The following is a 14313-nucleotide window of genomic DNA, read 5'->3' as shown; positions in this document are numbered from 1 at the left end:
ACTATATGAGGATTCCAAGCAGTCCATTCGTAGGCGATCAACCGTTAGAAATCGAGTAGTATCAATCAAAAAACCCTTAAAACTCCATTAAACACGGTAAAAAAAATCACACACTTTTCTTCTTCGTCTTTTGAGATAACATAAATCAATGATCAGTTAAATTTCGACGAAATCAAATTTTCAGCCATGAAAAACTGAAAATTACGCGGAATGCAGAATTCCCTCCAGGCTCATATACCGAACATCGCGAAATAATATCTGAAGCTGGAGATTTTTTTTTTTTTGATGACGGGAACCGCAGCATCCTTTGGATGTGGTATGTAATACTCTCCCAACCACGTCGGTCAGATAAACTGTACTAAACAAATATTGTACGGCAGGCTCCATCAAGAAAATGGTAGGGGAATCGAACTTGTGATCAAAAGCCTCTACAGCCACTTACTTCACCAATTCAATCACCTCGCGTGAAGCCGGAGATTTTGGGTCTATAAAAAGTGGAATTTGTGCTCCATCACTAATATCTATAAATACATGACTATTATTATTTATGTACGATTTTCATTTTTTCAATTCATGATTTTTTTTTTTTTTTTTTTGATGACGGGAACCGCAGCATCCTTTGGATGTGGTATGTAATACTCTCCCAACCATGTCGGTCAGATAAACTGTACTAAACAAACATTGTGCGGCAGGCTCCATCAAGAAAATGGTAGGGAATCGAACTTGTGATCAAAAGTCTCTACAGTCACTTACTTCACCAATTCAATCACCTGGCGTGAAGCCGGAGATTTTGGGTCTATAAAAAGTGGAATTTGTGCTCCATCACTAATATCTATAAATACATGACTATTATTATTTATGTACGATTTTCATTTTTTCAATTCATGGTCTCACGCATAAATTGATTAAATTCTCTGATTTAAGCATCGAAGAAGTTACGAAAACACTCGACACTTTTGTTTCGAGTATTGAAAAATCTCGCTCTCGATCATCGAGCACTTCAAGTTTGGGAAAAAACAAGTGCAATTTTTGATAGCATCATTGCGGAGTTCGGTGTGATATAGGTAGACTTCAACGGATTCCCAGCAAACACTTCCAATTAAGCACCAACGACAGCTATCTTGCTCGTGTTCATTCACTTCAAGATCTCACAATAATGAGCTACAATAAGTTGAAATTAAAAAAAAAAAAAAAAAGAGGGGGAACGTTACAAGAGTTATTTTTGCCAACCTCTGTGCTGTTTGTTTCAATTGGTTTACTCGCTAACAAACCCACAGGCCTTGTTCAAGAAATTAATGGGCCACACAATCGGGTTTCAAGTTGGCCCACTCATCTGCCAATCCAATTGTCAGCAGGATAAGCGGGCTTTGGTCCTACTGGAAATTGTTAGGTCACTTCATTTCCGTGATCAATAAGTGTGTCCTTTTCAATATTATTAAATTGAAAAATGCAATAAAAATTAATTAGAAAAATTGTTTATTTAACAAGCCTAAAACAAGTTAAAAACTCCACTTGAAAATTTTTTAGTATTTTTATTTAATGGAGTTATTTTTTAATTAGAGTCTAACTAATATTTTATCTTTTGGTAGTGCATGTTAATATTGTTGAATGGTATTGATTAACAAGAATAAACTAAAGTCATGTTCATAATATTGTTATACATAAAGTAATGTTATTCATAGTCAGTCACTGCAGTAGTCGTCCTACGTGACAACCTACACGATGATTTGTGATTTTATGTATTAATTTGATATTTTTTTCCTGCCACATATATCAAATCACTAACCGTCACATGCGTGCCGCGTAAGGCAACTCGGTAGGAAGTGACTAAAAATAACATTATTCATCATTTTAATATAAAGTTAAGCCCCATTTGATTTAGTTAAAAAGTTAATTAAAAAAATTAAGTTTAAAATTAATAATTAATTTTAACTATACATTTTTATAAGATCCACAATTTTTAACAACTTTACAATTGCACATTTTATTAACTTTAATCAAAATCTAATTTAAATCCAATTTTTAGTAAAATCAAACAAGGGTCAATGGAGGAGAAGCGGGTGGATGGAGGCATGGAGCGACGGAAAAGATGAAGTGAGACAAAATGGCCCACAGAGAAGTAATAAGCCTGATTAACATTTACGGGTGTCCGAAGTTCCTATGGGAAAGCTAACAAAAGATTCAAAAATTACTTCAAAGAGAACGGACTAAGAGATCACCAAGTCAATTTGACCATCCTCATCTGAAAACATCACGACCTATTTGGCCGACCTCACCAACCAATCAAAGACCTTAAAACTGGGCCATGGAAGCAATTCGAGGTCGACGGTGTAGCTAATATAACATTGGACGGCCAATTGACTTATTGTAAAGGCCTATAAATGGGGTAAATGGTCCCCTACTACAAGCCGAACTCAAAAAATTCTCTTCAATACACCTCAAATTCATATCAATAAAAATAGCCTAAAATTTTCATAAATTCCAGCAATTACTCCCAAAATCATATTAAGTTAATATAAACGCCACATCATTTTTAGTCATCAACAGCATTTATTAAATTGTACCATACACATCCCATCAACACATCAACAACCCAAGAAAAATCATATCAACATTACATTCTTCATTTGGTCATAGAATTTAACTCCACAAACCTGGACTGCTGCCCATTAATTTCATCTAGATTCTAATGCCAAGAAATGGCGGCAATCCAACGGCCATATTTTGCTCATCTTGTTTGAACATTTTCCACAACTTTCTAAGGCCCTGAAAAGTATCATCTCATATATATATATATATATATACACACGTAATACGCAATGAAAAAATCTTATTGTAGAATGTGCAGTGGTCTTCTTTTACCAGATGATATAATAGAATGCGTATATGGAGCGCGACACAATCCGGGCAGGAAAAGATGCAGAAGATGTAACAGAAAGTAATAATCTCTCAAGAGTAATAACGAATTGAATAAAAACCATAGCCACAAATAAAGAAAGCAAAAACACAGGTTTACATGTAATGAAGAAGACGACTACAAGTTTTCTAATGCCTCTCACAATCACCAAACACCCCTGATGCTAGAAAAAGACTTCACGTTGATGCTAAACCATAAAACAAAGCCAGTCACAGATAATAGAGGAAAAAAGATGATCAAGAAAGATTTCCCACAAGGAGTTCAAAAGGTAGTCTAATTTGATAGGCAATACTCATTACATAATTGCCATCTAGAATTAAATGAGTTTGTGCATTTGATGTTGTAGCTTTTCATATTCTCACTATTGCACAATCACTAATCAATACAGACTATACAGTCAAGAAAGAAGGGGAACCATACGACCTTTCATGTCCTAAGCTAGATTGTTTCCAAATGTATCTCAACAATTATGTGCAGTGAAAACAGTAAAATAATAAAAGCGAGCACTTGCTGTCTTTCCAATTTCCTATTATAAGAAAATATGCTCTAATCCATTACAAGCAAAGTCAGACACGGGAGACAAAACATATTACAATAAAGTTATTGCAACTAAGGATCTGAAATGACTAAGACTTCATATAAAAAACTTCGACAAGACAATAATGAAACAGCTTATTATATAACCTCTCAAAATGGTTTCCCATATTCTTGTGTTGGCTGCTCCCACGACCTGAGAATGCCTGCAAGAAATCAAATAATAATGTGTTTAGCTAGGCAGACAGAAGGATAGAGAGAGATCATCGCCCAAATATAGATCTGGGTAACAGATGCATTTTCAAACTGTGCCATGGCTCATGCAACATAATATTTGAAGTTCTGAGAATCAGAAACTCCAAGCTAAATACTAAAACAATGAAAGCTGTAAAGATGTACACCTGACGGACTGAAATAGGCAGGATACATGTATTTCCATCAAACATATTTACCCTCAATTATATTTTATCACATCCAGGGAGCGAGGGGTGGTCAAAAATTTCAAGAATCGGAATGACAGACGGCAGTTATGGGATTCCAATGAAGACCTAACTAAAGACTTAATATGAATAGATATGCAAAAAATGTAGTTTAAATTCACCTGTGAATAAATTAGATTGGTTTATACAAGATCTTAATGGGATTCAGTTAGTATATGCTATTAAATATTGGTCAGAATAACAAGTATTTTGAAAATTTCCTCCTAAATTTATATTCTCTTTCACATCCTTTCTTCTTCTTCTTCTTCTTCTTCTTCTTCTTCTTCTTCTTCTTCTTCTCTCTTATTTTGTTTCTCTCTTGCGTTCTGCATAGGCAGGTTCTATGAAAAAAATGCAATTTCGGTGTTTTCAAATTGAGAAGTGGCTGGTTTGGTCCTGTATATGGTTCACTGTTGAACCCAAGAACTAGAGGATTTCTCTGATTGCCCTTTTTGCGAAGGATCAACCACTTATCTTAAAATTAAAAAAATGAAGAAGCCATCAAATGTTTATGGGTTCAATCCAATTCCAGAAAGAACAGCACCAGCACCGTATAAACCTTGCACATGAACGCACACATTCGTTATGAACTTATGAGGAAGTGGATGGAAGTGAAATAACATACACCATATCTGTCCACAATCTAAAATGAAGGTGGACAGTAAGTGCACGCTACATTGGCCCAAGTATGGGGGGAAAGATCTTTCTTATTTCTGCAAATTCTTCACTTCCGCATAGTTGTCCAATGGACAATGAAAATAATTAGACCCATCACGTATTATTTATCATGAAATAACCAGGATATTGCAGAACTATTCCCCGTCTTAACTTTTGTCCAAATTGACTATTTTGAGACCAAAATACGTTCACATATCCTAAGCGTTTTAAGATATTTCTCAACTATATGTTCAACTGATTTTCAGTAGTAACTCTCAAATATTTTAAAGCACACAATTTTTGTCTTTCCATAAACGATGTTTCTTTTCAAAATGTACTTCACAAATGGAATTGCAGAACACTTTTTAAGCTGAAGAATTAATTCAGAAACTCTCGAAAGAAATCATGGGTGAAGAATTTGGGGCAGACGGAGTAGTATAAAAGTGATTAGATATGTTTTAGCTAGAACCAAACTCAATCTAGAACAAAATCATGCATGTAGAACTTTTAAGTTTCGAGAATTTTTTTTCTAAGGCAATAAAATATCAAAGGCTTCTTCAAATGCCTACATCCATGAAGCTGGGAAGCACAATTCTCATTAAGATATTTCAAAACCTGATATTTGAAGCCTTTTATAGCTCATCAGTACGAATACATGTACAATACTCGTAAGAAATTTTATCAAAATTAATTAAACTGAAATTTTCACATACCTGTTGGTATTTCTCCCAAGGACATGTATATTGAATCATCATCACCAAGAATCCCCTGTAATGACCAGTTGAGTGTTCGTTAGAGCAGGGCGATAATGATGGCAAAAATTCTACACTAGTAGCTATCAATGAGGCAAATGAAAATTTTAGTGAATATGAACTAGATGGATTTTGTGACAATCAGAAAAAAAAAATGACAAACAAAGCACCAAAACGACAAGGTGCAGTTTTCTTTAAAATCAAAGACCTGTAAAGTTCCATTACCTGTCCATCGTGAAGGCCCATATCATTGTGCAGAGCATTCAGCTCTGTGGGAACAGAATCATTTCCGAGAAATTCTGATAACATGAGTCTATAACCATCTTGATGGTCGGGAATCTCAGTGACATTATTTACATTATCAGGAAAGTTGTCCAGCCCATTAAATACAGAATCAGCCCTGTTTCGTTGAAATTGATAAATTCAGAGGAGAACTTCACAATAAGAACACAAAAATAATGTGATGGGGGTAAGCATGTAATGGGAATGCACAAGAAGAAAACAATACACCTAATGAAATGCAAACCATAGTTAATGAAGATTCTACCAAATTAAAGTCCAAAAGTGAATGTTTTCTTTGTGTTCAGAAAAATATGAACGTGTATAAGCAAGGAAAGCTTAATTAATAAAGAAACTTACCTTCTCTCAGCATTAGTAAAAGTTTTGTCTTCTTGCATGGAATCATCTTCCAAATCAATCACTTCGATGTCTTTATTTCCAATTCCATGTTTACCATATTTATTAGGCACATTGGAATTATTACTACTCATGGTCAAATCAATATCTACAGGTGTTGCTTGTCTTCCAGTTTCAGTAATAGACCGAAACATAAGAATAGGATCAGCAGCATGGTTATCATTCACATCAGAAGTTTCTATAAGATTAAGATCGCACGTCTTAAATGAACCAGGAAATAGCTGCTTCTCTTCTGTGTACTCACTTAACTCTACGTGACTTTCAGGAAACAGTGAAATATCTGCACATCTCGTATCAGTAAACAAAGTTGCATGGCCACTATGTGAAGACCTTGGTTCTTCTGAAGTACATTGACTTTCCATTGAGTTGGAAAGGGGCAGGCAGCCATCAGACTGAGTCTCCACTGGGGAAGTCCATTCCCTAGGTCTTTTAGTTCCCTCCCTATCATCAATGTCATCCTCTGGTTGTCGTTTTTCACCTCTCTCCAACATGTGGTTGCTCCTTTCAAATCCAGGAAGCTGCCCATCTATTTCTTGCTGATTAATCACAGATCTCTTGGGAAAAGATCCAGACATTGAGAAGTGCCCTGGCCTTGAAGTGTATGCAACACCCAGTTCTTCCTCCTTGGATGGAGCTTTCAAAACATTAGAGAGGGTGCTTGGTTCATGGCTTTTATGAGGTGAAGCATTAAAAGCGGTACCATCAACAGGCGCATCTATGACTTGGATGCCAGAGTCTTCAGAAAGTTTGCTCTCATTAATGGTCTCGTCCTCAGCATTGGGATCCAGCTCAACCTTTGAACCCCTAATTGCCAATGAAGAACGAGTCTTAGTAGGAACATTTGCAAATTTGCAGTACCTCATCAAGTTAACATTTTCCTCGCTTGCTAAACTGCCCTCACGTAAAGAAGCCGTGACCTCCATATTCTCGTCATGTTTTTGCTCCAATACACTATCACTTCTCCCCTCTTTATCCTCCTCAGCTTCTTCATTGGACATAGTAGTACCATCTGACTTTTTGATGGCTGTTTTGTCATCATCATTTGATGGGACATCCTTCTCATTGCTAAAAGAACCTGGTTTTGCACCTGTATCATCAGCTAAATTGCATTCCTCTAAGCCTGACTGAAGATCAGCCACACTGTCACTCTCTTGAGTTAACTCACCAGCAGATGAATTCTGCACTCCAGTATCACTATCTTTTTGCACAGGCTGCTCATCCTGAAGTCCAGCAGAAATATCGGTGTCAGCCTCCATACCTGGGGAAGTCCTACCCCTATCAGACCACGACTCACTCCTCACAAATTCTGGTTTCCAATCTGAACTTTGATTTTTGGATGAGCCAGTTCTTCTCCTCCCTCTCATAGAACTTTTTGACCCCATCGAGTTATATTCATCAGGATACCTTCTCCTGCCAGGACCTACATCCGCAGCAGCAGTCCCCAAACGGGAATGAGCTGATATACGACTGTCCTCATGATTCTGGAAAAAATCCCCCATCTGGTTCTTCCAGTCGCCATTTTGCCACTTCCCCGAAAGTGCATTTGGAAGCAGGATCCCTTTAGTAACTAAATATTCAGCCGCTAGCCTACCAGCTTCCATAAAAATATCAGTCTCATGCGGAGGCGGGAATGGTGGCTGGAAGGGCTTTGAGGGGCCACTGCGTCCATAGCCACTGCGATTATAGTTTCTATATTCGGAATTATACATCTGATGACCTCTAATTGAACCTTCAGGTGAAATTCGAGAGGCAGCCGCCAGCCTGCCCATCCCCATCCCATTAGGCCTGTACCCATTGCCAGGACCACCACCTCGACGCCTTGCATACATGTTTTCCAAATCCACCGTCCGGATATCACTCTGTACAGGAACCAGTCAACGCAGCTACTAAGAAACCTCCACCAAGATTTATATCTGTTTTAACAATTCCAAATATTCATCAATCTATCAAAGGCTTCATATACAAACCAACTTCACAAGATACTTCATAAAGTCAACCAACATATTTCTAGGCTTAAAGTATATTAGAAACAAAGATACAGTTTTGCCACATCAAATTCCCAGCCAAAAAATCTTCTAGTTTAGCAGCACCTTCAGGGCAAACTAGATGTCTCACCCTTTCTCTTTGGAACAAAACTGAAATTAATGGGTACAATTTTGTTTATTTTGTCAACATATTTATTTACATCCCCTAAAGGTTAAATCCTGAGGCGAATTTAACAGATCTATCTAGAGAGAGGAAATAATCAAAGTTCATCGATGCAGATCTGACGATTTCGTTACCAAGATTTTAAATTCAGCAGCAGTAGTTTACCTTAACTAAAGTGAAGCAAAGCAATTCTGAGGTTTTTAGGGTTTCAGTCTTTGAGATGCAGTTCTCATCAGTTCAATTGCAATCACCTCCTCCATCAAAAAANAGCAATTCTGAGGTTTTTAGGGTTTCAGTCTTTGAGATGCAGTTCTCATCAGTTCAATTGCAATCACCTCCTCCATCAAAAAACTTCATCAACTATATATGTACACACACACACACACACAGTGTATCTATATTCGGTCAAATTTTCACAATCCTTGCAATTTCATGGTCCAGGAATCAATCAATGGATATTGGATAGGTACAGTCTTCCCATTTTAGAGAGAAGATTATTATTAATTTCTCTTCATGTTTCTTTTGGTTTTGGATTTGAGAAGAAATGGACGGGCAAGTGCGTGATCCAATGACATGACATCCTCCTTTTTGTGTTCTTCACGGAGGCCAAGTTTTACATGTTAAGGCCTAAGCGGCCCCGTTTGATACTCGTTTTTTTGAGAGTGTATTTTTCTTTTTTCTTTTTTATCACATATTTTTTTATTAAAATAATATTATACGTAAATAAAAAAATTTCCCTTATTTTTCAACCACACATTTCATATCAATTTACTGTTCAAAAATATATTTTTACATAAAAATACCTTCCAAACACCTAGGTCCAAGCTCAGATTTTAATAAAAATTAGATTTTCATAAATTTCAATAAAAATTGTGCATCTCTTGATATACGTGGACAACTACTAATTATTAACTTTGATTTTAATTTTAATCAAAATTAATTGTTGTCGTTTGATACAAGACATATTTATTGCACGATGTTTGCTTTTGCCTCTAGATCAAGCAGTTAGGACTGTGATCTAGATCTCGAGATTGCATATGTAGATAATAGGATGATTAAAATTAATCCTACGATCTTATTTTTGGGATAATTATGAAAAATAATCGTAGAATCCAAACTAAAATCAGAAGATTTTATTTTACGTTCAAAGATTCATATTTTCTTAACAAAAAATTACAAAATACATCTCTATACCGAGAAACTTAAAAGAACAACTATGAGTCGTGTTAATATTGATCTAACCATGCTTCTTTTGTTTTATTTTACGAAGATCACCCTCTCCTTTGAAGTGGAGAACAACGAAATAATTCGAGTAGGGAAAATTGAATACACCGGTACTCTAAATAAAAGATGAAATATTATAAAGCATGAAATATTAGTAAACACTAAAGACTAGAAACACCCATTATATCGTGTTGCAGGAAGAATCCACTTTAGGCTTATTGGTAATCCATGATCAACTTCCTTTCGTAGTCAATATTTGGGTTCTGATTTAAGTTTGCCTTTGGGCAGCATAAAACCCACAGGCATATCCTGTATTGGTGACTGCTGTCCTAAATATGGATTAGGCCCCAATCCAGCCATTGCCAAATTGGCTTGACCCGATTGATTCATTCCAAAACCAAAGGCATAAGTAGGTCCAAACTGTGGTCTCCTGGGAAGTCCGAAAGAGTCAAGTGATGTCCTTTCGAACTGTTCCATGTTTTGAGAAGGCTCGGATCCGCGTGTACGAGTGAAAGCAGCATGAGGTTGGGTAGGAAGTGTGTTGATATTACTTCTGTTACGAGCAGCGGGAACATCATGTTTGTGCTTCCCTTCGTACGTGGTTATCACCGACTTCAGGTCGTGTGAAGCCCTTTCCACGTGCTTTCTCACGTTGCATCCTGCGCTCGTGCATTTGTAGTAACTCCTGCATCACAAGTACCGGAACATTAGGTTAAAAAATGCTAGCGATCACTGAACTTTTAGCGAACATATGAAGAAGCGATTGACCTTGGATTTGGATTTCCTTTTACAACTTTCTGCCCGTACTTGCGCCAATGATACCCATCCTCAAGGATGCCCACCTCACTGGTTGTCTGAACCACTACTCTTGGCTCACTGATGGCTCTGGTAGCCCCACTCATTTCCGAAGCATGAGTTTCAATTCTCCTACAAAATAGAGAACACAAAAGCACGTCACCCTTTTAGCCTGATAATAATTATTAATCAATCAATTCAACAGAAAAAGTAAAGACCTTCTTTTTGACTCCGATTCATCTCCTTCACCATCGTAAGCTAATGATATGCTGCCATGTGCTCCACGGTCATCTTCGTCATCTGAGAAAGTAGAAGATCCATCAACGTCATCACCCAACTCAAACTGGAAGTGAGTTTGAGCCGGCAAAGAGGTAGCTCCATTGCAATATTCTTGTCCTAATGGTGTCAGCTCGACACTGTCCTGCCCCCAGTCGGCTTGTGGCACACTAGGCCAAACAGGATGATCACTAAAACCTGTGTCAGGTTGTTCAGTAGTGTCAAGCTGCATGTCACCAAGTGCATTCGAGGTTCCAAGGGCTGATCTGCCATTGACTAGAGGTTTAGAGTGATTGTGTGCCCCCTTGTAGGTTATCTCTGTGATGTAACCCTCACAAGAACATTCGACTTTCTTCTTGACTGGACAATTTTCATGCGTGCACTTATAATAACTCCAAGGATACTCACTTCCTTTAACTTGTTTCTGCCCATATTTTCTCCAATTATAACCATCTTCAGCTGGACCGCCCCCAACATTGGGATCAGCGTTGACTCTTTGATCTGCATCCTCATTTTCCGGTCCATCGAGAGGAGAAGAGCGACCTGCAATGCTACCCACAGCATCAAAGTTCCTTGGCTCTGAAGAGATATTATCGCTACTCTTTTTCCTTTGAATGGATGATCTAGAAAAATCAGTCTGCTGGAAAAATTTATCGACGTCAAGAATGGACTGTTGTGGAAGACTGGATGGATTTACCTTGTTAATTGAAATGAAAGCAAAAATAAAGTGAAAACTAACTCTATATATACAATACATGGAATACAAATAACTTGCAGGACAATCAAGTATGCAACTACCAGGGTTTAACCGAGCATAAGTAAATGCATGTAGTGCCTGAGTCTGCACGAATTATTTACGTGCCTTGAGGGGAAAAGGAGTATAATTACTTTGCATGCTGCGCCAGTGTAAGGAGAAGAACCAGATTCCGTGACAGGCTTGAATGTAAAGGACAATGCATCAATTTCTTCAAAAAGATTATCTTTTCCCTTATCGGGATTGTCTGTCATCAATGTTGAGTTTCGACTGGTGCCATTTGGGGCAAATGAAAACTTTCCAGTAGTAGGAGATGGCATTACCTGTAGACAAACGAGCCCGTTGATTAGATTTCTGTAATTTCTGATTTCTTTGGATGTTTAACACAAGAATACGTCTTCGAACAAACAGCAACATGAATAAGATAAATAGACTCTGAATATAAGGAACTATGAAAATCACGTACAAAAACAATTTTTGACAACTCACATATAACTTGAATAAGAATTTCAGTTTTGCTCATTCTCCCTTTATAACATGCTGAACAACCTTTTAAATTACTCCATTATAAGTTACAAATTTTGACGAGCCATAGAATATAAAATTGATCCATTTGAGAAATGAGTATTCGATCTCTAAATTAAAATAAGAGAAAAAAACTAGAACTTCTTTTGCAATATTCTGTTAATATTCATGTGCAGCCAAATTCTTCAAGGAGAAACCATACTCCTCATCAAGTTGAATAGCCATGGCTCGAATCTCCATACAATTCCAGTTGCGCACATGAATAGAGAAAATCTTGCATAAAATGATCTAGCATGCCAACTACACCTGGTTGTTCAACAGTTCAAACATTTAATCTCCCAATTGAGTCGTACAAAAGAGACCACTCAAAAAGGGAGGTCCAAATTTGAGTCTGTGACTCAAAACCCATATTCATTCCCGAGAGAGCGAGAATGCATGGATGTGCCTATGTAAATGCATACGCTTTATACACAGAAATCCCAAAAACAATATTGCTCTATCTCACAAAGGTTCTCAAGATATAATCTGAAGGATTTTTATTGCTGATCTTACCAGTGTATTAGATAGAAAAACAGGCGAATCAAGCAGAGTTGCTGGGCTGAGATCAGGAGGAACTGTCAAACAAGGAGTCTGAATTTCTTGTTTCTGAGAAAGATCATTAGGTCCGATGCTTTCTGTATTCAACCTTGGGGCATTGAAACCAGCTCTAGCCGCCATTCTCTCCACGAGACTCCCATGAGAGCTCAGTTTCTGCTCAGACAGTGGATTCAACTGGCTTCTTATGTTACTAACTAAACTATTTTGTATCTCGTTCTTTTGATCAGTACTTCTGGATGGAACCTGTATGTCAGGTTCCAGGCGAAGAGACCCATCTCGGTTTTCAGTACTGGACTCAGCAACTGACCTTCCTATGACACCATCTCCAATCATAGACGAGAAGAGGGCTCTTGCATTTGGGTTTAGAGACATCCAATCTCCCATAATGGCAACATGGTCGTCAAACTCACTCATGAGATCTAAGAGCCTAATGTTATCAAGCCAAATCAAATGAGTTAAAAGATTGAGGAGTAGCAAGCAATGGGAAAACCTGAAAGAGTTAAACATATCTTTAAACCACAATACCACATAATCCATCAAAGGGAAAGGATGAAGAGCACAAGTTAATGTGTATCATCATTGATCTAGTACTGGCACTAGATTTAGACTTTAAATTGCTCTTATTTGGTGGGAATTTCTTCAATCACATCAATATTCTTATATGAAGAAATAATAATCAAAATACATCCAACGATCACAACAACAGTCAAAATGATAGTATACACAGCAAGCAAATATAGATTCTCCTGCATTAAGATAAACTCATGAATTTTCACGAGTTCTCTTTCAATTTTTCTTCCTCCCCCTCGAGCATGCCCATATTACTATCATTCTCATAAAATAATATGATTCACTAGATTGGAAGACGAAAACACAAATAACCAACTTTCTCACTAAACACCCCACGACGGTAATCTATTCATTTAGTTTTCTCTTAAAGCCGAACAAAATCTATCAGCAGATCAAGTGATCAAAGCAGTGAAAGGCCATAACACAGATGTACTGATTTTATTTTTCAAATCTTTCAAGGCAATCAATAAAAATAAAGTATAATTGAAGTCACTCATGGTTCATTGATCATCAATGACATTTCATTTCCTAAATTAGTCAAAACCGTTTTTGCATGACCAAGCTAAAAACAGTGATTGATTATCATATAAACCTTCATTGTTTACTAAGATCACAAGCAAGAATATAGAAGATAAGAGTATACATCAAGATCTAACAAATTCAAAAACAAAAAGGAACCCAGATTATAAATTCCCCTCATGAACAAAAAATAAAAATAGCAAAATATAAAGAAACTTCAAGAAAATTTAAAATCCAAGTACCAAAATTAAGAAAGGAGAGACCTCTCACCTTTTCGATTAGTTTGTAAATGACAATGAAAAAAGGAAGAGTCTTTCTTCAAAAGAAAATCTTGATCCCGCCTTGCCTTCAATTTGCGCCGTTTCTATATCTAGAAAATGGTTTATCAGTTAGCAAGAAATAAGTGATTTCCCATAAAATGATTTTACAAACTAATAAGGGAAAAAAATGTGGGGTCAGTTTGGGATTTGTTGAAATCCTTTCTGTAGGAAGAGGAATTCAGCTTCGAGGCAGGTTATTTTTCAGCTAAGGTTACCCACGATTATTTTATTGTTATTTTCTCAACTAAATTTTGGTTTTTCGATTTTTTTAAGATATTTGATAGGCCAATAAGTGAAGGCCATTCGTATGAAGAAGTGTGACTGGAACGTGAATTTGAAACATGTGTCTTGAAATTAATGGGACTAATTTTTCATTAGGTGATTAGCACCTAACGTTTTTACCTCTCACTATTAGAGTCTGTTTGGAATTGATTTTGAGAATTAATTTTTTGATTATTAGGAAAAAAGTGAGGTCCACTTATAAAAGAAAAAGTCAAATATGACGAATAAAATAGTGAAATAACGATCAAAAAATCAATTTTTTGGGGAA

The 14313-nt window shown here is 36.8% G+C and overlaps 2 protein-coding genes across 4 annotated transcripts; both read right to left on the bottom strand.

Annotated features, from left to right (window-relative positions):
* Nucleotides 1-3408: 3408 nt before the first annotated feature.
* On the bottom strand, nucleotides 3409-8589 carry LOC111407138 (uncharacterized protein At4g26450-like). The gene is made up of 6 exons (XM_023036458.1): nucleotides 8519-8589; nucleotides 8349-8434; nucleotides 5979-7948; nucleotides 5565-5739; nucleotides 5301-5355; nucleotides 3409-3657 (listed from the first exon to the last, which is right to left on the bottom strand). The coding sequence occupies exons 3-6, from the start codon at nucleotides 7862-7864 to the stop codon at nucleotides 3605-3607; spliced, it is 2169 nt and encodes a 722-aa protein (XP_022892226.1). The 5' UTR covers nucleotides 7865-7948; nucleotides 8349-8434; nucleotides 8519-8589; the 3' UTR covers nucleotides 3409-3604.
* Nucleotides 8590-9398: 809 nt separating this feature from the next.
* LOC111407137 (probable WRKY transcription factor 2) lies at nucleotides 9399-13949 on the bottom strand. 3 transcript variants are annotated; one of them, XM_023036456.1, is made up of 6 exons: nucleotides 13714-13949; nucleotides 12310-12844; nucleotides 11367-11555; nucleotides 10421-11175; nucleotides 10176-10334; nucleotides 9399-10092 (listed from the first exon to the last, which is right to left on the bottom strand). In XM_023036456.1, the coding sequence occupies exons 2-6, from the start codon at nucleotides 12766-12768 to the stop codon at nucleotides 9657-9659; spliced, it is 1998 nt and encodes a 665-aa protein (XP_022892224.1). In that variant the 5' UTR covers nucleotides 12769-12844; nucleotides 13714-13949; the 3' UTR covers nucleotides 9399-9656. The 3 variants fall into 3 exon arrangements, with proteins under 3 accessions (XP_022892224.1, XP_022892223.1, XP_022892225.1); XM_023036455.1 differs by having other exon boundaries at nucleotides 12310-12781; XM_023036457.1 differs by having other exon boundaries at nucleotides 10421-11115; nucleotides 12310-12781.
* Between the last annotated feature and the right edge of the window lie 364 nt (nucleotides 13950-14313).

The sequence above is a fragment of the Olea europaea genome, chromosome 13 (genome assembly GCF_002742605.1).
Source record: "Olea europaea var. sylvestris chromosome 13, O_europaea_v1, whole genome shotgun sequence".
In the NCBI taxonomy this organism is placed as follows: Eukaryota; Viridiplantae; Streptophyta; class Magnoliopsida; order Lamiales; family Oleaceae; genus Olea; species Olea europaea.
Note: the sequence above shows the minus strand (reverse complement) of the source record. Positions and strands in the feature narration are given on the sequence as shown.

What these genes read in the sequence shown, in the direction of transcription:
- LOC111407138 (XM_023036458.1), bottom strand. Translation starts at nt 7,864, where the DNA reads ATGTATGCAAGGCGTCGAGGTGGTGGTCCTGGCAATGGGTACAGGCCT. An exon ending in TTTACTAATGCTGAGAGAAG is followed by an intron (nt 5,740 to 5,978) that starts GTAAGTTTCTTT and finishes TCAACGAAACAG; the next exon opens with GGCTGATTCTGTATTTAATG. An exon ending in CTTGGGAGAAATACCAACAG is followed by an intron (nt 3,658 to 5,300) that starts GTATGTGAAAAT and finishes GATTTCTTGCAG; the next exon opens with GCATTCTCAGGTCGTGGGAG.
- LOC111407137 (XM_023036456.1), bottom strand. Translation starts at nt 12,768, where the DNA reads ATGAGTGAGTTTGACGACCATGTTGCCATTATGGGAGATTGGATGTCT. An exon ending in ACACTGGCGCAGCATGCAAA is followed by an intron (nt 11,176 to 11,366) that starts GTAATTATACTC and finishes TCAATTAACAAG; the next exon opens with GTAAATCCATCCAGTCTTCC. An exon ending in GAATCGGAGTCAAAAAGAAG is followed by an intron (nt 10,335 to 10,420) that starts GTCTTTACTTTT and finishes TCTATTTTGTAG; the next exon opens with GAGAATTGAAACTCATGCTT.